We start from the raw sequence: 25,849 nt of genomic DNA, 5'->3' as shown, positions 1-25,849 counted from the left end.
AAAAACTTGCAAAACTGCAGTAAATTAGCAGAGGCTTTGGAGGGGAGGGTGTGAGAGTTATTGTGGCTGAGTGGAAGTAAATACGGAAGGCAAAGGATTAAGAAAGTCTGCACACAGGTAAGAATGTGTTCATCGGGTTCATCATTCATTAGGAATTCCATACGGCTGCCCAGCTTTACTGGCAGCCCAATAAAAATATCAATCTCAGGTAATTACCTTCGTGGTTATAATAACAGCGTCTCTGAAGTGAGACTTTAGCTCCTCTCGCCAACTTTTATCTTCCCAAAATACCAATGGAAAAAAGGTAAAAAGTAAAAAAAAACCTTGCAGACATGTTTTTTCTTTAGCAGTTCTTGTCTCTTGCCCGTTCCCTAAGTAGCGTGCTGAGCGCAGAGAGGCCACTGACGATGTATAAAATGGAGGTACAAGTGAATATAATTACCCGGTGAATATAATATTCTGTTTTCCGAACAGCCTCGGCCATTCCCCATTCATGCCTCGTGGCAGCTATTCAAGGGGCCTCTACTTCTAATTTGATGAAATACAGATTTTAATGTATTTCTGAAATCTTCATTTCTCTCCACCTCCCCTTTTCTCTCTCTCGCTCCACTGGCTCCATCGTGGAGGTTATGAGAATCAAACACCACTTAAGCCGCCGGTTGTGAGGCGCCCCGTTAATTGTGGGATTTCTCACATGGCACTTTAATTATGTAAAGTTGAAGCTATAGGAGTTGAAACTCAGAATTTATTACTTTTTCATACAGTGCTCTGTATCACTGGTGGGTATATGACTGTAATATCATTAGCTCGGCCTCATGTGGAGATGGTCGCGGGGCTTCTTTGTCTAAAATTAGACGGCAACTCTGAGACGAACTTTGACCACATCACGTCTTGAAATGTTTCACAATTAAAATTCCCAGAAACCCGGAACAGGTTACGTGCTGTTCCCAGTGAGATCCACCTCGGGGGCTTGTTTTCCCATGTTGCTATTTCATTTGCTTCCCCGCCTCCTTTTGTGCGGCGTTAATGCAACAATTGATGAACTGACAGCATGAGATACGAGTCGGGGAAGATCCGACGCCTGCATTAGTTTCACTTCAACCCAGTGTTGGCACATTTGTTGGTTTCACACCAGGAAGATGGGCAGTCGTTCCTCTGGCCGCAGGCTAATGTAAGTCTGAGTCACGTCCATAAAACCACACAAGCTGGGCAGAGTGCCCGCTGCTGCCAACTACAAAAGGTCTGCTCAGTGCCAAGCCTTTTAGCAGCATAAACATACGTATGAACACATGCACGCCTGCACACACACACACACACACACACACACACACACACACACACACACACACACACACACACACACACACACACACACACACACACACTGAGATGCACAAAAGACGGCATAAGCCAAGACAGAAACAACAAAAGCACACACACACATCTATACCCTTGGTGCACGCTCACTCGCCGCTCGTCTCACGCAGACAATTTTCTTCGTGTTAAATTAATTTCATAAACCATGCGACTCCCCGTCCTCGCCTGAGATATGAGCTGTCATGGCAACAGAAGAAAACAGCAGCTGCAACACGAGTGCCTGGTTTGTCGGGACAAGCGGCACCAGAGCAGAGAATTGAGATGCAGCAGCAGAGGTCTGGGGCTGGGAGGGAACGGGTCGTGAGTGCGTGTGTCCAATTACCACTCGGAAGCTGCCAGAAGGATTTTTGAAAATAATGAACAAAGCCACTTCTCTTCTTCGCTGTGCTTTAAGAAGACATGGTGTCACGGTAAATCCAATGTTCGACACAAACAGACAACTAGAGACGCACACGTGGGGGAATGGGAGTCAGGAACAATCGCACAGACGACCTTTCTGAGTCATCAGTCTGAAGAATTAAGTAATGATTGTTTGTTATTTAGCTACGGGAACAAAATGTCAAGATTATCCAGAATTCCATAGACTTTGAAGCTGCAATTTAGTTAATTATGTTACATGATAATTTAACACACCAATGCAGATTATGTAGATAAATGGACAACACGCAGATCTGGGAGATTTGGCTCGTTGAAGACGAACTGCAGCCCTTTGTCGTTCAGGAGTGATGATCTTGTGTTTGACCTGCAGAGATGACCTACTGTACACCCCCCCCCCCCACCCCCAGGAGGTTAAAGGTCACCAGCTGTCGACACTCAACATTTGAACCTTCCAGACACCACATGACAGAGACAGACGCAGAGAATTCTGTCTGTCAAAAAAAAACCGACACAGGCCGAGAGAGAGAGTGCGTTTTTTTTTTTGTTGAATGAATCAATGGGCATGTTCCCACCTGCTCAGGTGTGCGCCCGTCACTCAGAAAGACACAATTTACTACTGCGTGAATTGTTGCTATCACCTCCACTATCACCGCTCCCAAACATCTCCGCTCTGTCTGTGCAACGCCGACACTCACTCAGGGTTCGACTGAACTTGTTTAAACGGCGTCTGCGGAGAATTCTTTTTTAACCGTGCATACGCGATGACGCTTTGCTCAAGGGTGCAAAGGAAGAACCTTCAGTGGATTATCACTGCTCGTGTGCGTTTGTGTGCATGTTCAAAGTGTGCGGCCACTGTTCCCTGCCTTCCCAGCATGCTGCTTCACTCCATCTCTGCAGACTCACACAGGCTCCGCTCACTTGGCAGTCCGAACGTTTGGCTGCCGAGCACAAACAGAGGCGAGGTTAAGCTACTGGCTTGTAAATCCAGGTGTTTCTGTCAAACGATAAAAGCTGAGGAATTCTTGGCTAAACATCGCCAATTAAACCTGACCTATCGCCGAGATGAGGCAGGGAAACACAGGCGGGAATTACAGTCGGCTGAGGAGGCTGCTTAAAAAAGAAGCTACATCTGCAGTATCTGGTGGGAAAAGACGGAAAATTATTTTTGATGACTTGTTAGTATCTGAATTTAGCATTGGTGTGAATGAAGAGAGCTCAAAAGGGCCAACTGGTGTGTGTCGTGTACATTCCATTTCTCCGCTGCCCTATATGACCCACCATGTCTCAGCTCCCTGTGTGAGCAGCACTTCATACAGTGTCCAAGGACAGAAGACAAAATGGCCTGAATTGCTCTGTCTCTACCAAAGCTGCTGTTTTTGTACTCAAAGATTGTTGATAATGTGAAATGAGCATTAGATAATATGGGACTTCACCAGTGGGTCTAAAACACTGATGAAAGACACTGGTTCCCACTGATAACAGAATATTCAGCTCAAGATTATATTCTTATCTCTTTTTTTTCTTTTTGAAATTGAACTTCTGCTGTATCAAACTTAAATCTTCTGGTAGCCTACACTATTAAATACAGCAGCAGAACAATTTATTTGGGGTTGAATCATAAGACTCTGTATAAACATGGACGACATGACGGCTCCTCGAAAGTGGAGCCGAAGCATCTCGGGCCACTTCACTCTGCCTCCTCCATGTTGGATGGGATTGTTGGAAATATTGTTTCTGTCATTTAAATTGGTTCTTCTCACACTGATATTTGCGCAAATGTTAATTTCTCGGGTAAAATTGGTTCTAGTTAGTTAATTGATGCTACAATAATAGGACAAAACGTCATGATTGACAGCTGAGACGGACTGAGATTGGTCGTCAAAATCAAAATAATCATTTGTTGATCATACTGAGAGCTAATTAATGTGTTTTTAACCGTTTCAGTGAATGTCACAGAGAAACAAGCTCCATCAGACTTTGGTGTGTTGAGAACAGCCTGGGATCCAACCTAATCCTACTTTTGTTAACACATCATTGTGGGTTTATATTCTATAGAATTATCTTTTAGTTCTTGAGGGAGGGTTTACAATTCATTCATCCAATCCTGCCTTTGCCCTTCACCAGGATTGTGTTGTACAATATTGCACATTGGCCATGGCTGAGAGATGACACACACGTACACATGCACACACACACACAGACACACACACACAAGCAGAGACAAGTCTGTTGAGCAGGTCACTTGAGCTCCATGGAAGTACTCAATGGAATGGAAAATGGCTGGGGGGGGCAGGCTTCGTGTGCATTATATTAAAGTGTTCACATAAAAATTCAGGGAAGTAGATGTTTTTTGCATATAAACATGAAAGCCGACAGAGACGTTGAGAGGTAAATGTGGCTGTAGAAAAAAAAGATAGCGGCATAATTCCCTGAATTATCTGTGACCTGACGTGAGTTGCCATTTACTGGCTTTCACAATAATCAGGTTTTATGGATAACAAAAACAAAATGAAGTTTCTTATCCACCGACGTGGTCTTTTTCTCTCATTGAAAATCAAACAGGAAGCTGCCGGGAGATGGCAAAGTCAAACTCTGGCTTCAGCATGAGGCGATGGGAAGGATGTTAAAGCGGGGGCACCTCTGCTTCTCCTCCCCCTGCTGTAATTGTCTCTTTAGACGTTTGCACGGCCTTTGAAACGTCCCTCTTTGGTCTAATTTTATATGCACGGCACAGTCGAGGGGAGGAGGGCGGTAATTTGTCGGACAGCTGGGGGTCTGCACCTCCTCAGGACGCTGGGACTTTTCAGTGGATCACTCGATTTCAGAGGAGGTGGACTGTGGGAAACTTTTTTGGGGGGAAATGAGAGGCTGGGAGAAAAAAAGAGAGCAGCGGATACAGTGACAGAGAGGGAGGACAAGGTAATGAGAACACCTCCGCAGGCTGGAGAGACGCACAGATGGAACAGGCTGGAGTAAAAGGATTTCTGATCGACAGGGTGAAATACAAAGCTCCTCAACTGAGAGAGAAGGGGGAGCATGAAAGATTGTTATTGCAAACACATGCTTCATTTATGGCCGGGTCCAGTCGGTGTGGTTCAGCACTTCTCACGGGAGAGGAAAGAGTGGGAGCGGGAAAAATGACAACACGAGGAGGAGGTGAAGAGGCAGACTGAGGGGGAATAACATCTGCAGAAGGAGAGAAAACACATGGAGGAGAGAGATGGAGGACGGAGGGAGAGGAGAAGAGGTTTGGGAGAAGTGCTGTGGTCACCGTGTGGAGGGCCGAGGTCGGAGCAAAGGTCAGAACGGGTCGAAACCTTTAGAAAATCAGACGACAGGTCAAATAAGTTTACTCGTTCACTCTCTATCTCTCTCACACACACACACACACGTATAGACTGTAAAATCTCACACCTTCTCCTTTTGCTCCCTCGGCTCAGCACAGCTGGATCGCTGCTCGCCTCGGGGGGGCATTCCCTGGCTCCCAGGCGAGGTCAGCCCACCCTGGAGGGGGCAGTATTGCTCCAGTGAGGGTGTTTGTCTGGACACGTTCCACCTCCACCTGATCCACAGCCGGAGGGGATGAGGCAGAAGAGGGAGAAAGACGTGTGTGTGTCTCTCTTTTCATCTGCTGTCCTGTTTGGTCCTTCTTCCTTTTGGGGGCATGGCTGCTGCGCTGGGCTGTCACCCCCAATGTTGGCAAACCAGCTGGAGCAGTGGGAAGTTTCAGGAAGAACAGATCATGTTACGCAATCGTGTCGAAGTCTGACAGCTTGGTTTGAGTCTTATGTAAGAATCAGAAGTTTGCTTTTAAGTGACATCGTGCAGGAGGTGGAGAAGAATCAGAAGTTCCCTTAGAGTTGGTTTATTTTCTTTATAACATTTTGATTTGCTTTGAAGAATATCTTCAAATGTATAAAAATGCATCTCCTCCCTTTTGGGATGGAGGAATGAAATGATGACTCGGGGAAACAAAAGAGGTAACACTGCTCATAACACTGCTCAGAATAAAGTAAGATGAATATAGCAACTGTTACTTTTCAAGATATCAAGATATATAATAACATATTTATATTGATTGCAAATAATAAAACAAAGAAAATATTATAATGTGAAAAGTGAGAATAAAGCAAACTCATGGAGTGTGGGTGAATAAACTCTCATGCAAAAACAATGGTTGACAGTTAGCTGGTAATTGCACCCAGGAGAAAGTCTCCGCCCGACGACGTCAGACGTTGACAAAGCAACATTTAAATCGGATAAACAGCCCGAGAGCAACAAACAAAAAGAGAGCGAGAGAGAAAACAGCACATCTAAGAAATAAAGAGTCGGTTTAAAACACTGCACTTCATAAAAAAGCTGCAGTAAGAGTGAGCCGGGCTCGGTGACATCATCTGCCCACCAGCACCACTGGAGCTCACTAATGAACTCGATACGTCCTGATTTTATAATCAGATTTAACTGAGCCAGCTTTCACTAATTTAAGTTAAATGGGTATTTCAGTTTGTGGAAATCAATCTTATCATGTAACTCAACATCTAAGAGAGTGAATAAAACATGTATTTGAAGCTAATGTATGATATGATGACTTTATTTACACAACATCATTTACTACCTGCTACTTAAACACACAGTTTATTGCAAGTGTTTGTTTGTGTTTTCTACTGAAACACAATATGACTAATTACAGCAGAAAGCGCATGTGGATGAATGAAAGCGACTTCCTCCCACTTCTGTGTACACTTCTATACGTTGACGAATGGTGACTTCCTTACCATGCACTCTGTATTGATTATTGCAATTACACACTATTACGCTTCTATTACCCGCACTGACTGTTTTTAATTACACTGGAGAGCGAGGGGGAGAGAGTGAAGGAGGAGGGGGAGAGAGACAGCTAAAGTGTGAGAGAGTGTGTGAGAGAGAGAGAGAGAGACACTATCCAGATAGATGGATGAAGCGAGACACTGCAGCGAACTAATTAAAACAGAAACTTTTTTTGTTTCAGCTAGTTGACAGGGAATGAATCTGGCAGGGAATTAATCTGTCCGCGGGGGAACACAATAAGGAGTCGCACACACATACTATACACACACACACACGAGCGCGCGCACGCGCGCACACGCACAGGAAGGTGCAATGCAGAGTGCCGTTGCCATGGTTACCGAGTGTGCCACCACATCATGCGGCAGAGTTAATGCAGAGGTGTGTACATGTGTGTGTGTGTGTGTGTGTGTGTTGTTTAAGGTTTCACTTCATCAGCGGCCTGACCTATTCCAACATCCGCTGCACAAGTAGCACAAAGGTTGCAGTGATAAATCCAGACTGTTCCCGTTGAGTCTTCGCCGTTTGGCAACAGCCTCCAGTCTGGGGCTCTTACCCTTGAGGTGAAGTGTCATTTGTGCGTCTGCGGCGGGTGACGACATGTCGGAGGGGAAATATTTGGCGAGCGAGATAAGCACTTCAAGTCAAGGACTAAGTAAAGTTGTTTCTGTTGGCTGCTGAGAAATTGGGGACATACTGTAAATAACCTTATTGATTTACTCTTGCAGAACTAAATCATAAATATGGGTGGAGTTTTCATCCCTCTCATTTACTGGTTGCATTTGTTTAGTGCATTACAAAACTTTATGATTTCATTTTGGGACTTTTGATCATATGGTAAGTTCTAGACAACTTCATTTGTGGAGATATCTTAAAAAAATTGTTTTTCCGACTATACCGAAACCGGTTTGTTGATTTAAACCTTGACTTTAGACCAATAAGCTCCAAAAGGTAATCATGTGGAGACACCTACCCAGGTAATATTCACACCAAGTTTGGTGAAGATCCGTTTATGCGATGTTGAGTTATTTTGTACACATACACACACAACAACACCCTGATTGTGCAGCTATGCCAGAATGCAGTGTAAAAAAAAAGGAAGTAGAATCAATGTAATTTGGCATCAAACAGAAATACAAGAGTACAAGTACTTTGAAGCTGTACATCCAGTGAGTATTAAATGTCCTTTTCACTACTGTAAAGAATGAAACCGAGGGATAAAGTTGATTAAGAGTGAGATGGAGAGTCCACACATGTCAGTGGTCAGCGGTCACTCTTCCATTCTGCTGAAACACACAGCCCAGTGCTTCCAGCAGCAATCAAAACAACAAGCTCAGCACAAATGTGAAACACGTGGGTCCAGTCCGGCACCCGGTCACTCTCCCTTTTCAAGGAGCTGTCAGAGGAGATCCATACGAAAAGAGTTACTCGTGCAAGGTTTACAAATGATACCAGCTCGGTGTCAAGTGCTATCGATTCCCTGTCCATTCATCAAAGCACCTGTGGTTTCTTCAAACAGAAGAAAAATTGCAGGTATTTTAATTGAAGAGCATAAATCATCTCTGCAGGAAGAGAGACATGCATGAGCTGAGTGGGTGTGTCCCCGCTCCTCCGTCACACCGGGCCCCTCCACATGTGTGAGGCCGGTTTCCACTGGGCCTGGAACACGTCGTTGTTCTTTCACAGACTACTTTCCCGAGTCCTTTCTCAGCCTTGGAACCCTCCCTCTCTCCTACCATGGTTTTCACGAGACCTTTTATAAGAAAACCCACAGCGGGTGAAAGTGGCCGTAACTGCTGCCGTGTGTCTGCCGACAAATCACTGTCACTGTGAAGACGGGGGGGTAATAGAAGGCTGTTTGAAAGGCGGTGGCAGCTCATTAGGCTCGAGGATGGCGGCGAGCACCTGGTCCGAGGCCCGAGGAAATGGTACGAGAGTGAAAGGAGCAGGAGAGGAGGACCTCGGCCGCGATGGATGGAGGCGAAGCTCCGAGTGAGATTGACCTCCCACAACAGGCCTGTATTTAAACAGGGAGTTCAGTGCGATTCACTTCCACTTCCCAGATCATTTTCTGAACTATGAGAGAATAACAGCAGCTTCAGCCAGAGTATTATCTGGTGCTGGCTCCGTGAAATAGAGAGTGGAAATAACTCCGACAACACAAGACCACTAACTGAGCACATCAGCTGTCTAAAGACCACCCCTCACAATGTGAACCAGTAACATTCCTCTTCATCTACACTACTGGTTTCCATTGGGAGAATTTCTGAGGGTATTGTATGGTCCACAGAATTCATATTCAGAATTTAGACATTCAAGTTAAGTAAAAAAAACAGTATAATAATGTATAGTATATTGCAGTCAGTAGTACTGAAGGGTAATATATGGTATAGCAAACATATTTAGTATAGTACGGCACAGCATAGTTTAGCAAAGTTTAAATTGAAGTTTTGATTAATCTCTAATCTTTCTGTCAGGCTGATTTACACAGGAAAATAACTATTAAAGAGCACAGTGCTGTTTTAGAACTGAGGGTTCAATCAGTCAAACTGATGCAGCACTGCTTCTGATTCTCTCTTATTTCAAACCATCTCGGTTATTTATTACAACATCAGCCGAATAAAAATACAGATTAATTATCGTTCCTTCCACTGTTCAAGTCTTAGATATAACATAAAAAGTTCATTCCTAAAATCGGGGGGGTTTGAGCTTTGTGGGAAATTGATAACATATCTGAAACGTTGTCCTGCAGACATAAATCTCAAGTCTTTGTTCCTCCAAGGAAAATGTGCTCTCCTTTTTTTTATCCTGCGGTGAAAAGTGTTGCTGTCTCGGGGAGTTATGTCTGGAGGAAAGTGTGCAACATGTTTATTTTCCAGCAGCTGATGAAGTGAAGAGACGAGCGGACACATTATATCATTACATAAGTCAAATACTTCATTTATAATGATGTTTATACTGTTTTATGCAGTAAACATTTAAATGTGTGAAATAATATGCTGCAGTAAAAGCTGTAGTCATCCCAAGTAACCCTGCACACTAGAAGAGGATGGACGTCATCTATCTTTTAAAGCAAGGTTTCCAGTCACTCATGCGCTAACCTCAACATTATACTTCTGTATCTCCCTTTAAATGGGCATAAAGACCTTCACATATCATTGCTCATGGAGCTAAAGTCAGTGTAACGTTCCTTCACACAGAGACAACACATCAGTCCATGATAGGCTGTGGTAATGTGTGAAGACTGCAGAGTAAGTAGGTTAGACCCCAGGGGCCTGAAAGTCACTGTCTGGCTTCAAACAGCCAAAGAATTATGACAGGGGTTGCAACATCTGCTGCCTCAGAGACGAGACAGTGATGGATGGCCAGGTGTGTGTGTGTGTGTGTGTGTGTGTGTGTGTGTGTGTGTGTGTGTGTGTGTGTGTGTGTGTGTGTGTGTAGCAGTGCTGCACACACGTACAGTCCAGGAAACGGCACATGCCTACAGTATGTCTGCACACACACACACACAGACACACTACACACAACTACAAACAGACTGAGGCCCCGTTTTAATAAGCAATGCATACATCTGTGACAGATGACATTTTCTATGAGACACCAGTAAACAATGCTTTGCCAAATTCACAAACAAGCGGATACACAAGTGTGCGTGGCTATGTGCAGCGCGCGCACACACACACACACACACACACACACACACACACACACACACACACACACACACACACACACACACACACACACACAAAAACACACTCAGACATTTTTGTTTTGGCCCGCTGTTTAATACCTGTCAACAACTTCCATATGAATGCTTTTTCCAGTTGAATAAATAATCCCAACACAGGAGATAAAGATTAATGATGTATTTATCATGCGATGACAAGAGCTCTACGCTACACATAAGAGATCAGTATCTAGATGTCAATAGCAAATCCTATTTGATGAGATTATTGAGCAGCAGGAAGCGTAATGCCACTTCACTGTCAGGGAAAGTAATGCCACATTCATAAAACATGACATACTTGGTCGACGTGAACTTTTCCAAGATGAATGCGTCCCTCCCATGGTCATAAATCTGAGGTGTTAATATAGAAAGACAATGGAGTTGTTTTTCTTCTACACTGTATTTATCTCAAATGAAAGACGTGTGTGTCAATCTGCGTGAGGCTGAATCGTAACGTGTGTCGACACCGTGTAGCTTCAGGCCGATGAGGAAAACGCACAACTTTGCCTATAATTACACTATATAGTCCCCTTATATATGGTCATTAACACCATCTCTTATCAAGTATATGCTAGAAAGCAAGTGTAAAAAGATCCAGACGTGTTGTGACATGAGGAGCAGGGAACAGGAAGAGGCAAGTGCTGACAGTGTATCGCACCTCGAGCTGAGATAACAGCAGATCTGTGGTTTTTATGGTCGACTGTTAGTGATGTTCTTTTAATTGAGCATATCGAGCTAATATTTCAACCTATGTACCTATATATTTATCGATATGAACTGATCAACATTGTTTGATTGTCTTCCAAGGTTAAAACTGTTGTCTCACAATCAGCAGTTACTTTTGATTTATGACTTTCTTAGATGTGAGATATTCTTAAACTACTTTTAAAAGCTACTGCTCCGTCTTTGCATGTCGTCTCTCTCTGACTGCTCTGGGAGAGGGGGTCGGGCTGGGTGCTGCGGGGGTCTTGCGCCCAGTGGGGATGGGGGGTAGGATGGGCTTGATGTTGGATCCAGGACGTCGATCAGAGGAAGGGGACACGTCCTCAGCCGGTTGATCTGTGTCTGGATGGGGAGCGTCAGGGGCGGGGTCTGAAATGGAAGAGTTTTATTTAAGATATGGAGATACACCAAGAAATGTTCTGACATAATACAGTCATCTTTATCATCTTGTGAAGAAAAGTATCATTTAGGTGATTTACAGAGAGTTTTTAAACTGAAAACATTTTAATGATACATGAAAACTTTAAAAAAAAGTGTTAAAATATATCAAACATGAATGGCAAACAGCTAATAAAGAAACGAGCTGATGTAATAACCTTTGAGTGTTTCTGAGGCGTGTCCAGGGACAGAGGTATTGAGCGGTGCCACAGAGCCAATCAGGGCCCCAGCTGAACTGGGCACAGACAGAGATGAACTGGCCTGAGACTCGTCCGGGCTGCTTGCAGATGGACGGGGGTGATACACCACAGACAGAAGGTGGGGGGGGGGTTCACGCAGTGAGAAGTGTACGATTTTTACAAAAAGGAAAAAACACTAGAGAGTGAGGAGGTAGAGAGATCAGTGTTTCTCATGATGGCACATTTCAAAGCTGGGGACACTCACAGTATCAATGATGGTATAATAATAATATGGGAATAACTACAGGCACTCAATAAACAAACAGGGAGAAGTTTTTGTCTGTTATTTCCCTCTTCTAGGCAATTCTCACACAAACACACATGCACACCGACACGACTCCAATCAGAGAGACAGGATCTTCTGCGCCAAAGTGTGAGATAGAAACACACAAGTTAAGACACATCCCTGCAGAGAGCAGTGACGACAGGTAGATAGATGTCTGGTATCCTCTATAGAAATACTGAAGGGCTGAGTAATGCAGAGTGCAAACACTGGGGGCATGTTTCACTCACACTGCGCTGACAGAAGGTTTTTTGAGCAGGGTTTTTGTGAAGCTTGCCTCCTCAGCGCACGATACCACAGGGAACAAATCAATTTCCACTCAACGCTTTACTGTATCTCTGCATCTGTAGCATCTCTTTTTAGAGGAGAAGTAATGACAAAATGTTGTGCGGGTTAGGGAGAGAGCTGTGTGTGCTGTTGCGTGCAAAATACACAACACACACACACACACACACACACACACACACACACACACACACACACACACACACACACACACACACACACACACACACACACACACACACACACACACACACACACACACACACACACACACACACACACACACACACGTACTATATCAGTGCAAGACTGATAGAATCCATATTTCTGCAGCGAGTCTGTTCATTGAGCGGAAAAAAGCTTCTTCAAAAAGCAGCCAAAGCTTTAAAATGTGAATTCAGGAGCGGGTGTGTTTGTGTGTCTGTGCACGTGTGTGGGGTGTCTGCTCACATTTGTCCCCACATGGCTCATACCTGTAAAATGCACTCTATAAAAGAACTAAGGAGGAAAAAAATAGTGCGACAGAAGCAGTTTCCTGCTGACAAATCTTCAGCTTGAGATTGTTATGGAAACACAAGACTTCTGGATTGTCTCCGCTCAGGAGGAATCAAAGAGCCGTTCTTATGAGCTGTGCAGAGCAAAGGCTCATACAGCTCAGTATCTGTTACACATACATGTGTACTATACGTGCACAACATATGTACACAGACCCATTCAAGATCAGATACAGAAACATCTGGTCTTTAACTCTATGTATGCACGAGCACCTGTTAGTGTTCACTGATCAACCGCAACATTAAAACAGGTACCTGGTGTGTGTGTGTGTGTGTGTGTGTACCTGTGGTCCTCACTGAAATGCGCTCCAGGATCATGACTCTGCTGTGGTGACGGTGCCGTTTGAGGAGAGCTGAGACGGACAAAATAACACAATAAACGCTCTTCACCAGTATAAATCACAGGATAAAGCATTTTCACACACATTAACACAATCCACTACAATAAAACATGCAACCGTTCATTCATATTTGGTTTAGTTAGAAAAAGGTGACAGGTACAGGTGCATTTTAGGGAAGCACGAGTACGAGTCCGTTACTGCAAACAGTTTGGACACCTGCCACTTCACCCTCAAGGTCAAACACTAGCCACAAGCCATCAAAACGCAGTTAGGACAAGTGCTGCGATTACAACAAATCTGGCCCAAAGGAGAGTGGCCACTTGAAATTAGGCACTGGAGTGTGTGCTCCTGATAATGGACCTTTTGAAGAGCTGGCTGTAGACCCCTGGACTCTTCCCCACTATAGCTTCCCTAACCAGCTGCTCACGCCTTCTGATGGACGCTAGCTCCTGCAGAGAGGAAGAGACAGACAGACGGAGGAGGTGAAGAGGAGATGCAGCACAAAGGTGAGATGAAGGGGAGACAGAGGAGGAATGGTAGGTGTGGACGTTGATAAAAGGGGACAGGGGTGAAAGTGGATGCACGTAGGAAAGGAAAAGCAAGCATCCTGTCAGAGGGTTGAAGCTGATGTTTTAATATTAATATTAATATTCACGTAAAGGCTTCACAGCTGATACATCTTTCATCACACATCTTGTGACTCACCGCGGCGCTCTTCTGAGGGGTGAGCTCGGCCTGGATCTTGGCAATATGGTTTCTGTAAGAGGGATCTGAGGGGTCAAGAGCCGAGGCAAGGAGTGACGTGAGCGTCCCTGATCCTGACCCCAGCGGAGGGGATGCCGGCTTTTCATCTGGCTCATGACCTGAGGCCAAACGAGACAGATAGTGTTTATTAGTACTGGGTAATACTGTATATGATGGTGACAGAATACATACGGGCAGACAGTGATACTAGAAACATATAATGCACAACGTAAAGCACGAAGAAATCTGATTCATAGTGATAATAACTTAAAGTGGCACACTGACGGACAGATTTAAATTTGTTAAACATCTACAGAATGTCGAATAAAAAGGTTTGAGTCCAAGCTGAGATACTTAGAAATGACTCAAGTGAATCAATCTGACTTTCTATAGCTTCTCCAGAACCAGAGAAGAAATTGTATAACAGTTTTAATGAGCTGATCATAGACTGTATATAAAGATGGACATTTGGATTTACAGCCTTGTGAAAAGAACTACAACATAATTGACCTTTCAATTGACTTTTTAGTTTGGTTTATGTCCCATCTGCTAACATGGAGGAGGAGGGACTTATGATGTATACTGCAGCCAGCCACCAGGGGGCATATTGAGACTCTTTGGCTTTCATACTGTCTGTGGCAACGACCCTGACGCTTTAATGCTTTGAACAAACAAACACACACCTGTGGGGATGTTGCCAGGGGGCGCTGTGCTGTCGGGTTCTCCTTCCTGCTCCTCCAGCAACAGGTATTCTTTCACTGCCAGCCTCAGTGCCGGGTACGTTTCTTCCCAGTCATCTGCTCTCACACACACACACACACACACACACACACACACACACACACACACACACACACACACACACACACACACACACACACACACACACACACACACACACACACACACACACACACACACACACACACACACACACACACACACACACACACACAGAGAGAGAGGAAAGAAAAGCTGGTTGTGAATAGAGCCAATACATCTCTCATCAAACTGCAATGACTCAAAGATATGGGGAGGATGACCTTAGTGTAATGAGGTGCTGGCTAGCAGTGCATAAAAGTGATGAGTGTCCCACGCTCCCTGTATGTTCGTCTCATTAAGAAAACATCTAACATGTCTGAGTGCTTTCATGAGGGAATGATAAACACAGCTAGTCCGCGGCCACGTGCCCTTAATGCATGCGGTAATTGGATTGAAAGTGTAGTGTATGGATTTTAGAGGAGTGTGTTTAATTTATCCGAGGCTATATCAAGCCAGGGGAAGGGGGTGGGGGTGTTATTTTGGGGGGTTTTTTTGCGACAGTTCCAATGACGAACTTCCTGTGAGCAGAGCGATCAGAGCACGACATTTAAATGTCCTTCTTACTAACACGATAAACAAAGGTTGAATAAGTAGAAAGATCATAACATCTCAGTTGGGAACCAATTAACTGTTTTCTTAGCTTAAACACTGATGTTTGTTGAAAATGATTTCATAAATATTCATAACACTTTACACTGCGATTAAACATTAATTGACTAATTAGTAGAATGGATCAAATTAGCCACAGGAGAATATTAAATTACTGTAAGTAAGCACTGAATTGTAGATGAATGAATACAGCTAATGGCATAATGAGAAATAATTCAAATGACAAAGTGCTGCCTCGCCGTACCACAGGGGATAACTTCATCGAAGAAGCCCGGCCGCTGCCTGTTGGTGTTCGTGTAGAGCTCCAGACGGGACGCGGCCATGTCGATCTGCTCCGGGGTGTAGAGACCACGGCCCCTGAGGTGGCCCCTGTACTTCTCCTCTTGGGTGGGGATGAGGAGGATGTACCGAGGCTCAAAGGAGCTGTTCTTCAGACTGAACACACCCTGCAGGGATGGACGAGCAGTTTACATCTCTGTGACAAAACGTGTTTTAATATACTTTTAAATTGGAACTGTATGACTCCTCAGCTACTTCTTTGGGAGTTAAGGAGATTTTGGGGGTGAGTGGTTGAAGAGCACAGATTAGATTTACTAAAGATTTTGTAAGTTTACACAAGAGCCCGACTCGTTTTATTTACCAACTGACAAATCAGTCGATATTGAAACTTTTTACATGTTGTTGTCAGCGTTTAGTTTTGCTGATATGCACTAATGTGAAAACTTAGATTTTACAGAACAAACAATGCAAAAAAGATGTGTATTCGTAAGATGAGTAAATAAATACAATTTTATTTTATCAAGTCATATGTTTGGTTGTATTTGTGTTTATTTTTTTTATAGTTACCTCCAGCTCCACATGCACACAGCAGGCCAGTCCCTCTCTGGCCACGTCCTCAATGGCGTCTCTGCTCAGCCCGAAGCTGTGACCCCCATACCGCAAGGTCTGCATAAACTTACCCTGAGAGGGAATTTCCATTTATGACGAGGGGGGGGGAACAAGAACAAGAGAGCATTTTAGTGCAGCACTAAAGAACAGTTGTTTATCAACTCAAGGGACACACATACACAGCCTCAGCATGTTCTGTCAAGATAAGCAACCCGAAGTCATCTGTCCACCTGCGAACTGAACTTTTCACCTGGTTTGTTACTTCTCACACACGTGACCTCTGACCTCTGACCCTGAGTCTGCCGGCCGTCAGGGCTGTTGTTTTTAAGCAGCTCTCAAGAAGCTTATGGACAAATCCAATACAGATGTAGGAATAAAACTGAAAGAATTTGTTATGAGCCCCAAGATGAAGCTGTCATTTTGGGAATTACTGTAAATTTAGTGGCTGCAAATGTCATTTCTGAGAATTGTTTCAAAAGCAATGAATATCATTTTACTGAAGCCTAGTTTTATCTCACAGTTAAATCACTGCAGCTGGAGAGCACAAACATTTTACTGGTTCTAAAACTAAGGATTCAATGGGAAGATCATTCCCTGGCCAACTTATTCCAGGACTTATTTAACTTCTGATACAAACTGTTATTCAAAGAGGAAATGTGAGTATCAGGCTTTAACTCAACCAAACACTGCTTCACATGTTAAAACACAAAGAGGCATTAAACGTATCCGCTAGTTACGCAAATCACGGACATTCTCAGTAAAACCAGACCATCTCATTTCAGTTTGGTGTTCCCGTCCTACAGGTCCTCATAAAGATGTTGCCCCTAAATTGGGGCCTGAAGATACTAAATCAAACCTGACGTTGAAAGACAGGTAATTGAAAAACATTTAAACACACAATTATTAACATGTTTCTTTAGATTCCACAGTTATTCATAAATAATCACACAGTCGGCCCTCTTTTTCTTTGCAGCCCAGTGAAGAGTACGATGAGTTCCAATAAGAGTTGCTGATTGGGGTTAATTTTGTATATGAGTGGTCACAGGAAGTGGGCTCAAGAGGTTTTGATTGAATTGTAACTGACGAACAAATCGGAAGCGAAACGATTGAAGAAGAAAAACGAGAGAGGTGAGAGCCCGAAGAGTGAGGGGGACAGGGCGGCAATAAATCAAATCAGGCACCAGGAGAAGGAAGGGAAAAGGTGGATGAAAAAGACAAATCAAGTGGAGAGGGGGGTGGGCAGACTGTCAGGTTAACTTGATCCACTTCCTCTGTTGGAGGAGACAAAAAGGCATCAATGGCAGCATCAAAGCCTTTGCTGTGTAAATCACGCCCCCCCCGCCACTCTTACACAACAGGCAGGCTGACGAGACGGACGGGATGAAACGCACATGTCTTCAAGGTGCAGGGACCCATTCCTCTAAGGCGACGTTTTGACTAAATGCTAAGGTTTTAAACAAAATATCAGCAGGTTAAAGTAAAATCAATCCATCCTGCTAAAACTAATTATCTCATCTACTCGACTCGTTATGGCCGAGGAAGCCAATTAGAAACTGTGTGAGTTATGTGACTGAAGCACATTTCAGATGCAGCTTTTCGAAAACCAAAGTGTACATTTCATCAGCGTGCAAGCGAGTTTCGAATGACTTATGACCCTGCGCAGGAGATCAAAACTTTTCTTCCCACGCAGCCACTCCTCGGACCTTTGATGCCAAAAACAAAACTTCTAATGTCGAGCGAACGCACCATGTGAATCATGTTCTGAAAGTCCTCTTCAGTGACAAAATGGTAATCGATTCCATTCTCCTCTCCGAAGTACGGCTCCCTTGTGGTGTGACAAATTCTGTGGACAGACACACACACACAAACACACAGAGAAATATTCATCAAACATATCCAGCGATACAATTTATGACATCTATGTGTAACCACTAAGGGCCAGTAAGGGGGCAAAGAGCCAGGAAAAGACCCGTCAACAACCCAGTGAGAGCCAAGAATATGTTGTTAATTTATAATAAAGGCTCCTCTACATGTGTTTCGCTTCATGTTTCTTTATGTTCATACGTATCTGATCCTCATTTGATATCTGAACGCTGCTTCCTTTACCAAACTTGTTGTGTATAAAAATATCTACTAATAAAATATAGTTTTATTGACTGAGTTTTTGGTTGGTGTGATCTTTCCATCTCATTATTCTGGTCGTGAAGAAATCCCCTTGTTCCAGGCAGAAATGTAATCTGAAGCAAAACTAATGCGAGTCAGGAAGTCGGGTAGCTTCGAAAATGATGCTGACATTTCAGTATGATTGTCCCTATTTGTGTGTCTGGGACATTATTACCTCGTTAAGCTGTGGCTGATGGACACATCCTGTTATTTACATTGCAGGGATACAGCTCTGGCCGTCAATGTAAGTGGTCTAATTACTTCTAAGGCTGCTTATAGCACATTTTGACACTGTGGATCTTGTGCCCAATTGCTAAATGTACAAAGAAATGACTTCAGGGTCAACATTGAAAAGGAAGCAGCAAGAAATCAACATCATACAACTATTATATCAAGATTTTAATAGACACCCAGTTCTCACCTCTGTGCAGCTTTTAGCTCAATGTTTTGACTCACCAGCCCAGAGAGTATGATCAAAATACAGTAGTAAGTAAATGACACATAAAAGTTAATTAGTAGTAGATTTAACGTCCATATTATCATAGGGTTGTTTTACATTGTGGATACCAAATAAGTCATTTTAATACTTACCATATGGGTTTATCCTATTGGATTCATTTATCTAAAGTTTTGGGCTAATATAAGAACTAATAATTGACACAGAGTCTCAGAGGACTGGACAAGTGAGGGATTGAGTGCATGCACATAAACTCCATACTGACCCATATCCAAAGTACTCGTTAAAGTCCTGACACAGTCGGTGGGCCAGCTCTCTCTTCCCACAGCCCTGAGGACCCGTCAGCACCAGCATGGGATAGGGAGAGTCGGCACTGGGCAAGGTACTGGTAGGAAGGAGACACACACACACACACACACACACACACACACACACACACCACAACACACACACACACCACACACACACACACACACACACACACACACACACACACACACACACACACACACACACACACACACACACACACACACACACACAGTTACCTCCCTCCCATTTACCGAAGATGAAAAAGACTTAAGTATAATAAAACCATGAGGCCGGAGCACAAACTTCACCCTTCCTTGAATGTCGCTCTTACGATCAATATAAAAGGGAACCTTGTAGGTAATGTGGATGTGTGCTTTCTAGGAAGCATGGGGGGGAATGTTAAATTGAGTCGAGCTGCAGCATTTTATTTGCTGATGATGGATGTTTTCAGAAAAAAGTGCTGATGCATGAACTCATTTTTTTTTCTTTTGGAGAGTAGATAATATGAGCAGTACAGGGACACTGCAGATAAAACCCCCGCTCGTGTTTGGAAACAACTGTCAGGGCAGATGAGTTTACAAGATATCTACGGTTATATTCTGGAACCACACGTCCAAAAACAATGCTCAGGCCCCTCATTTCATTCACCAATAAAAATACACTGCCTGTTTCCGTTTGAGGAGGTTGTAGTATTATTTGTAGTATTATTTGTAGTATTGTGTACCTGTCGTAGAGCAGCTGGGGCTGCATCAGCTGATACAAGAGGTGGGTCATGTGGTCTCTGGCGGCCACCACGTCCATCGGAGGATCGTATTTGTTCACTGACGCCACCTGGAATTGGTGACATTTTTATTTTTATGTTGTTATTGTTATTTCCCAATCACATACTGGATATAAAGATGGACGACTTGCCCCCACTTCCTCCTGGTTTATCCCGGATAGGGGTGCCGCCATCTTGTATGTTTGGCTTCAGTTTACAGGAGCCGTCATATCGACCATCTTTATATACAATACAATAATAACCAAACAGAATATCGTGTTAATTTATACCTTCTCTCTAGCAGTGACTTTCTCTTGGTCCAGCAGAGTGAGGTGTTGCAGAAGATAAACAACTGACAGTCTGTAGTCTCTTTGCTCCTGTTAGTTACACAAAAAACATATGGTGGAGTTAGATTAAAGCACATTCTCTGTGATGTAACCTCATAAAGAATACACTCAACAGCGGAGCCAGAGTAAAACACCACCAACTTTAGGAGGCGCTGTACAGATGGAAGTCATCATAGAAGCTCGAGTGCATTACAGGCCAGAACAGGATATATGACGTGGATGATGACCTCTCACCTCTGACACACTCACGAGTGCCAGTTCAGATAAAAGGTTTGTGTTACCTGGACGGGGTTTTGCAGCAGATTGAGTTCCCTCAACAGGAACAGATCGTGAATGTGCTTACACTCCTGAATCTCGCAAATCTGACAAAATAAAACACAAAAATAAATCATGTTGTGGAATTCCTCTGGGACAGTTCATTGGTAAAACATTGAAATTAGAAAGTGTGAAATGTCATTCTATATCTTGTCTATTAAATATATCAGTACATTTGTTATTGTGTCTTAATTTTAAACTGAATCTGAATACTGAATCTCTGTTATCAACCAGTTCTCTCTCTCTGGACCAGTACCAGGTTTTTCTCAAGGTTGACGGAGCCCAGCAGGTGGAGGTTCTGGAGGCCAGAGAGGCTGCTGAGGCTGTTCAGAGACAAGTCAAGAACCTGCAGACTCTTTAGATTCTCCAACCCTTCAATCCTCTCCAGCTGGTTCCCCCTCTGGACACAAGACAGAAAGAGACACATGATCGTCATGCATATGCATGTGCACACACGTGGCTTCCGAACCACCACCTCTACTTCATATCCGCTAAATGATTCCCGCTAATAAATATTAAGGACGTGTCATGGTTGCTCTGCAGGGTGCCTGAACTTTCTTTCCCCTCAGTGCTGGTTTGAGTGACAGGCTGCCGCTCTCTGCTAAATTCTGATCGGTGAGGACTGACAGGCAAACAGCTGGCGAGGTGCTAGCGCAGCACGCTAACCCACTACAGAACCAGACGCGGGCACTCCTCCCTTGTCAGGGTCCCCAGCCTGCCTCTCACTCCATTCCAGTGACTAAAGTTGTTATCTCGCCGTCTGGCCACACCTCGCCCTGCCTCTGCCAAGCATGTCGCCTGGCAGAGGGCCGCTGTCAGTGGGGGTGGGTGACTGCGTTGGTCCCTCGAAGCTCGGGGTCGTTGCTGTGATGAGCGAGGAAACAGGCTGGCTGACAGGGCCGTGCTGTTTGGGGAGGCAGCGTGTGAGGAGAAAGGGGGAAGAGGGGTCAGGGATGGGATTAGACGGATGCTGGACGGACAAGGTGGTTGTGTGCGAGAGTGCGTGCTGAACCTGGTCCAGGCTCTCTCAAACACCAGCAGCTGTCAGCAGGGGCAGACACAGCCAGACCAGTGGCTGCTGACAATGAGGAAACACTGATAAAGGAGTGCACACACGTGTACACACACAGAAAGGGAGCAAAAGAGTGAGAAGAGGCCTGCTGGTCGACCATATGTTGAATCTCAAACAGGGGGCCAAGGTTTTACTGGATGAAAAAACCTGTCCCCCAAAACAGAGACATAAAGACAGAGGAGAGAAAAGAGAGGCAAACAGAAGCAGGTGAAACTGAGCATACGTGCACATAACAAGGGAAAACAACTCCAAATGAATTCCAGCAGTGTTTGTGTGCACAGTGCTCCTCCTGCGAAGCATCGACATACATGCAAAAGCAGAGAAAGAACCTCCGTTTGCTTCAAAATGCATGTTTGTAAGTGCGAGCTCGTACATGTGTGAATGTGCACCCGTTTATAAATAACGGAGGAAAAAACCTACGAGGCAGAGATGACTCAGGGGCAGATTGTCCAAGCCGTGGATCCTCGAGATCTTGTTGCACGCGAGGCTGAGATGAGCGAGCTTGCAGCATTTCTCGAGACCACTGACCTCGCTGAAGCTGTTGTCTGAGGAGCGGGCAACTTAGGAATAGTACACAGGGGAGAAATACAGGTGGAGAGACGGTGTTTGTTAGCAGACATCTCACATCGAACAAGAAAGAAGCTGGGGGGGGGGATGATTTCCAGTGCACATGGATGTAAATGCTGCTCAGTAAGGATACGGTCCAGATCCAGTTTGCTCAGAGATGTATAGGCGGACAAGTCCTTCATTTCTGTCATGCGGTTATGGGAGAAATTTACCTCCTGCAAGAGAAAGAGCAGCACACTGAGTAAAACAGCCTTAAGTACATCTCACTGAAGAAATACTCTAAATCCAGAGTATGGCAAAGAATCTTTAATCCAGTAAAGGTTCACTGTCATTCAAGGGCAGCTAATGCCTTGTAAGCATTTTCTAAGTGACTACAGATGGGCTATGGAAATCCAGGCCTATCTTGGGGGAATAGCATGAGAGAACGAAGCCCGAGCCACCAATCAAATGCTGCCTTATCCTGTCAGCTCAAGGTCCCGAGTTACCTTTAAGTTCTTGGGTGGCTGGAATCCAAAGAAGTTGGAGACTTGGTTGTGAGAGGCGTCCAGGACGACGAGGTAGGGCATGTGGCTCAGGCAGGACAAATCTAGCAGAGGAGAAAAGTTAAGGATTAAGTAAATCTATGTGTCTTATAATATGTCTCTAAGAGGAGTAAATACATGCAAGTCATCCAATATATAAATAAGACTCACCTTTAATTTTGTTGTGAGGCAGCTCCAGCTTTTGAAGATGGACAAAGTTGCATAAGATGGAGATGTCGCTGAGATTGTGATTCTAGAACAGAGAAAAATCAAACCTCGGTTAAACTGAAATTGCCTCTAAATGCAAAGAGACACAATATGGCTGTATATTATTGTTGGATCTTGTTAAATCAGATAGTACTTGTAAGCCTGAGTGTGTCTGTTCATGATTCCTGTGAGTGTGTTGTTGGTGTAAGTGTTTTCTGTGTTGCCATCGAGACGCCATCATGTTTTTACCTGCTCGTAAAACTCACCGCTGCTCCAAAGTGTTCATCACTTCGACAATCACTCATTTACTAGAGTTAAATATATTTTGAAGGTTTTTTTTAAAAAGGTTGAATAAAATACATTTGATGAAAGAACATAAATTAACACAGATTAATGTTTTCAGTCCGAAAATGATTAGGAACAAGCAACATCATTTTCTTGTCCTTCCCCTATTCTATACATATCTGCATTAAATGGTACATAGGTTTTTAAATGTAATATTGTCATTAACTTTGATATTTATTCTATATTTACTCTTACATATTCTCTCTCTCTCTCATTTAGCTCTTAGTATCTTGTACCTGTATATGTTTTGTTTTGTACACGCTGTTCCATATCAATGAATAAAGTGGTTTGAGTGGAAAGGGTCTTACAGGCAGCGACAGTTGATGGTACAGGTGCTGCAGCCCAGTGCCAACGCGTCTGAGCTGGGTCACACTGCTGGAAACCACCTCCGCAGTTAAAACACCAGTCTTCTGTAAACATCATGAAAGAAAATGCATTAATTTAAAAGTCACCCTGAGGCCAGCGATCTGAGACTGTGCAGCTGTCACAGCAGGGAACTGGGGGAACTGCAGCCCAGCTTTACACCAACATGACATGAGGCCACTATAAAGCATCACCTAGTAGCATCACCTAGTAGCGTCCTGCCCCTGAAAGCACACATGCACGTGGTTCATGCAGATGGACAAGAGTCTACTTTCTAATAATGCTGCTAATGCAAATAGCAAATAATCCACCATGTGACCTTGTTGTGTTGCTTCACTTCCCCAGACCTCTCCTGCAAGATTACCTGCTTCACCTGGGGAGCAAACATGGACGTTTTCAAAACTCTACTTCCACACACACACACACACACGCGCGTAGGAGTTTACATTTGAATAAATAACAACATGTAAGGAAACTGAAAGACGTGTTTATTTGTGTGGAAGCCTCACCTCCATGTCTGTGTTCTCCTCCGGCTCTTCCCTGCTGGGAGCTGCTGGGAGCTACTGGGAGCTGCTGCTGCTGCGGGGGGGAGGCGTCAGTGGCAGTAAGAGCTCAAGTCTTGGCAGCGGCAGCTCGTAGAGACACTTCCGCTGTCAACACAAACATCCACTGATATGTGGAACTGCCTTTGATGCCAAACTGTTGAAAGGCAGCTGCCTCTGATGTAACACTGTTTGGAGGCAGCCGTCCCAGTCGCCTCGTGTGTTTAGGGGCAGTTGTCCCTGTCGGTTGTTTTCTTCATTGTTTCATAAAGAAACCTCACCGACGATGGACCAGGCTAAATACTGACTGACAGGCACTCAAAATGAGGGGTTGAAATGGAAAAAAAACCACTTTAAATATCCGTATCCCGGCGATCTAACAAGTTCGCTTCACCTCCCAGCGTCCTCCTCTGTCGCCTAGCAACAGGTGCAAGGAACTATGGGTCGTGTAGTTTTTTTTTTTACCCGCCACAACCTCCACATCTGTGTTTAAAGGGTTTAAAACTCCCCAGGGACTTAAACATCAATTAAAAAGGTTCAATTCAGGGACGTGAGAAGTGAGAAACCAAACGTTGGCATCAGATGTGAGTTTTAAAAAGACGTTGATGAGGAGATCAGGGGGGGGAGAAAGTGCCCCACGTGTCCACCACGTGTTCGAGTGAAGAGCAGCAGGTAATTACGGGGGAATCACCGGTGTTGATTTGGATTTAGCTGCAGCAGCCTGAGAGCATCTGTCCCTTCACAACCGCGGAACACACACATTGCACTTCCTATCAAAGTTCACTCACAGAAAGAAACCTCGAGCACAAAACATGGAGGGAAACATCAAAGCACTTTCACTTAAACCAAGCAGCGATTAAAGAATGTCAATGGTTTCAATTACTTATTTATAGACATTTATTTCCAACTAATTCCCAAAATGACAAAATCTAATAAATTATCTTATGGAGGGAATATGGGAGGTTTATGTTTCTCCGTTAGAAAATCTAAATATGAGAATGTGGGTCTCTGCAAATGCACTGAATCCAAAGTTTAGCACATTGGACATTAGAGTAAGAGCAATCAAGACAAAGTTTTGTGGACATGTACATGCAAACAACATGGGAACCTAACAAGGAGTTGGAAACTCGTGTATTAAACTAATTCTCGTGGGAACGTCAGACGTAGTGGACTTAAAGTTGACCTTAGTCAAAATCCCATTTTGTGGTGCAACATGTAAACAGGATTATAGTTGATAATATACAACTGTATTAGCATCACATGTTAACATTATAATATAAATAATGCCTCATCCTGAATGAGGTTAGGGAGTCCATATAGAAGTAGTGACAGAATTTCAATGGGGGGGTATTCCTTGTTTACACTTGACTTGCGCTTGAAGGCTCCGTGGCAGTCGACACAATCCGTTTAATAACACATCCGTAGTTTGCAAATATCACCAGTGTGCAGGTATGTGCAGGAGTGACGCCCATAAAACAACACAGGCGATCAGGTGGTATGTTCGTACGTGTTTGTTTTTCTCATTCCACTTTGCTGCACCGTAACACTTCATGCTTTCGCACCGTGTCACAACACACATCACCACGCCTGTCGGGTAAAGTGTTGGTTTTGGATCGGCCTGACTCGCATGATGTATGAAGGCA

At 44.1% G+C, this 25,849-nt stretch overlaps 1 protein-coding gene across 4 annotated transcripts; it reads right to left on the bottom strand.

Annotated features, from left to right (window-relative positions):
• Nucleotides 1–10,345: 10,345 nt before the first annotated feature.
• On the bottom strand, nt 10,346–24,850 carry lrguk (leucine-rich repeats and guanylate kinase domain containing). Of its 4 annotated transcripts, none has more exons than XM_035147001.2 (21): nt 24,174–24,850; nt 23,984–24,068; nt 23,610–23,711; nt 22,921–23,002; nt 22,714–22,814; nt 22,362–22,443; nt 22,082–22,206; nt 20,846–20,989; nt 20,556–20,636; nt 20,218–20,304; nt 19,892–19,998; nt 19,121–19,240; nt 17,982–18,078; nt 16,194–16,307; nt 15,592–15,793; nt 14,600–14,713; nt 13,878–14,035; nt 13,533–13,621; nt 13,116–13,184; nt 11,629–11,747; nt 10,346–11,401 (listed from the first exon to the last, which is right to left on the bottom strand). In XM_035147001.2, the coding sequence occupies exons 2-21, from the start codon at nt 24,050–24,052 to the stop codon at nt 11,202–11,204; spliced, it is 2,262 nt and encodes a 753-aa protein (XP_035002892.1). In that variant the 5' UTR covers nt 24,053–24,068; nt 24,174–24,850; the 3' UTR covers nt 10,346–11,201. The 4 variants fall into 4 exon arrangements, with proteins under 4 accessions (XP_035002892.1, XP_035002893.1, XP_035002894.1 ...); XM_035147002.2 differs by having other exon boundaries at nt 23,984–24,037; XM_035147003.2 differs by having other exon boundaries at nt 24,029–24,037.
• Between the last annotated feature and the right edge of the window lie 999 nt (nt 24,851–25,849).

Source organism: Hippoglossus stenolepis, chromosome 22, assembly GCF_022539355.2.
Source record: "Hippoglossus stenolepis isolate QCI-W04-F060 chromosome 22, HSTE1.2, whole genome shotgun sequence".
NCBI classification, from domain to species: Eukaryota; Metazoa; Chordata; class Actinopteri; order Pleuronectiformes; family Pleuronectidae; genus Hippoglossus; species Hippoglossus stenolepis.
Note: the sequence above shows the minus strand (reverse complement) of the source record. Positions and strands in the feature narration are given on the sequence as shown.

Coding starts and splice junctions, on each gene's coding strand:
- lrguk (XM_035147001.2), bottom strand. CDS start 24,052: ATGTTTGCTCCCCAGGTGAAGCAGGTAATCTTGCAGGAGAGGTCTGGG. Junction 19,999..20,217: donor AAGTCACTGCTAGAGAGAAG/GTATAAATTAAC, acceptor CACCAATTCCAG/GTGGCGTCAGTGAACAAATA. Junction 13,622..13,877: donor CCCCTCAGAAGAGCGCCGCG/GTGAGTCACAAG, acceptor TCCTCTCTGCAG/GAGCTAGCGTCCATCAGAAG.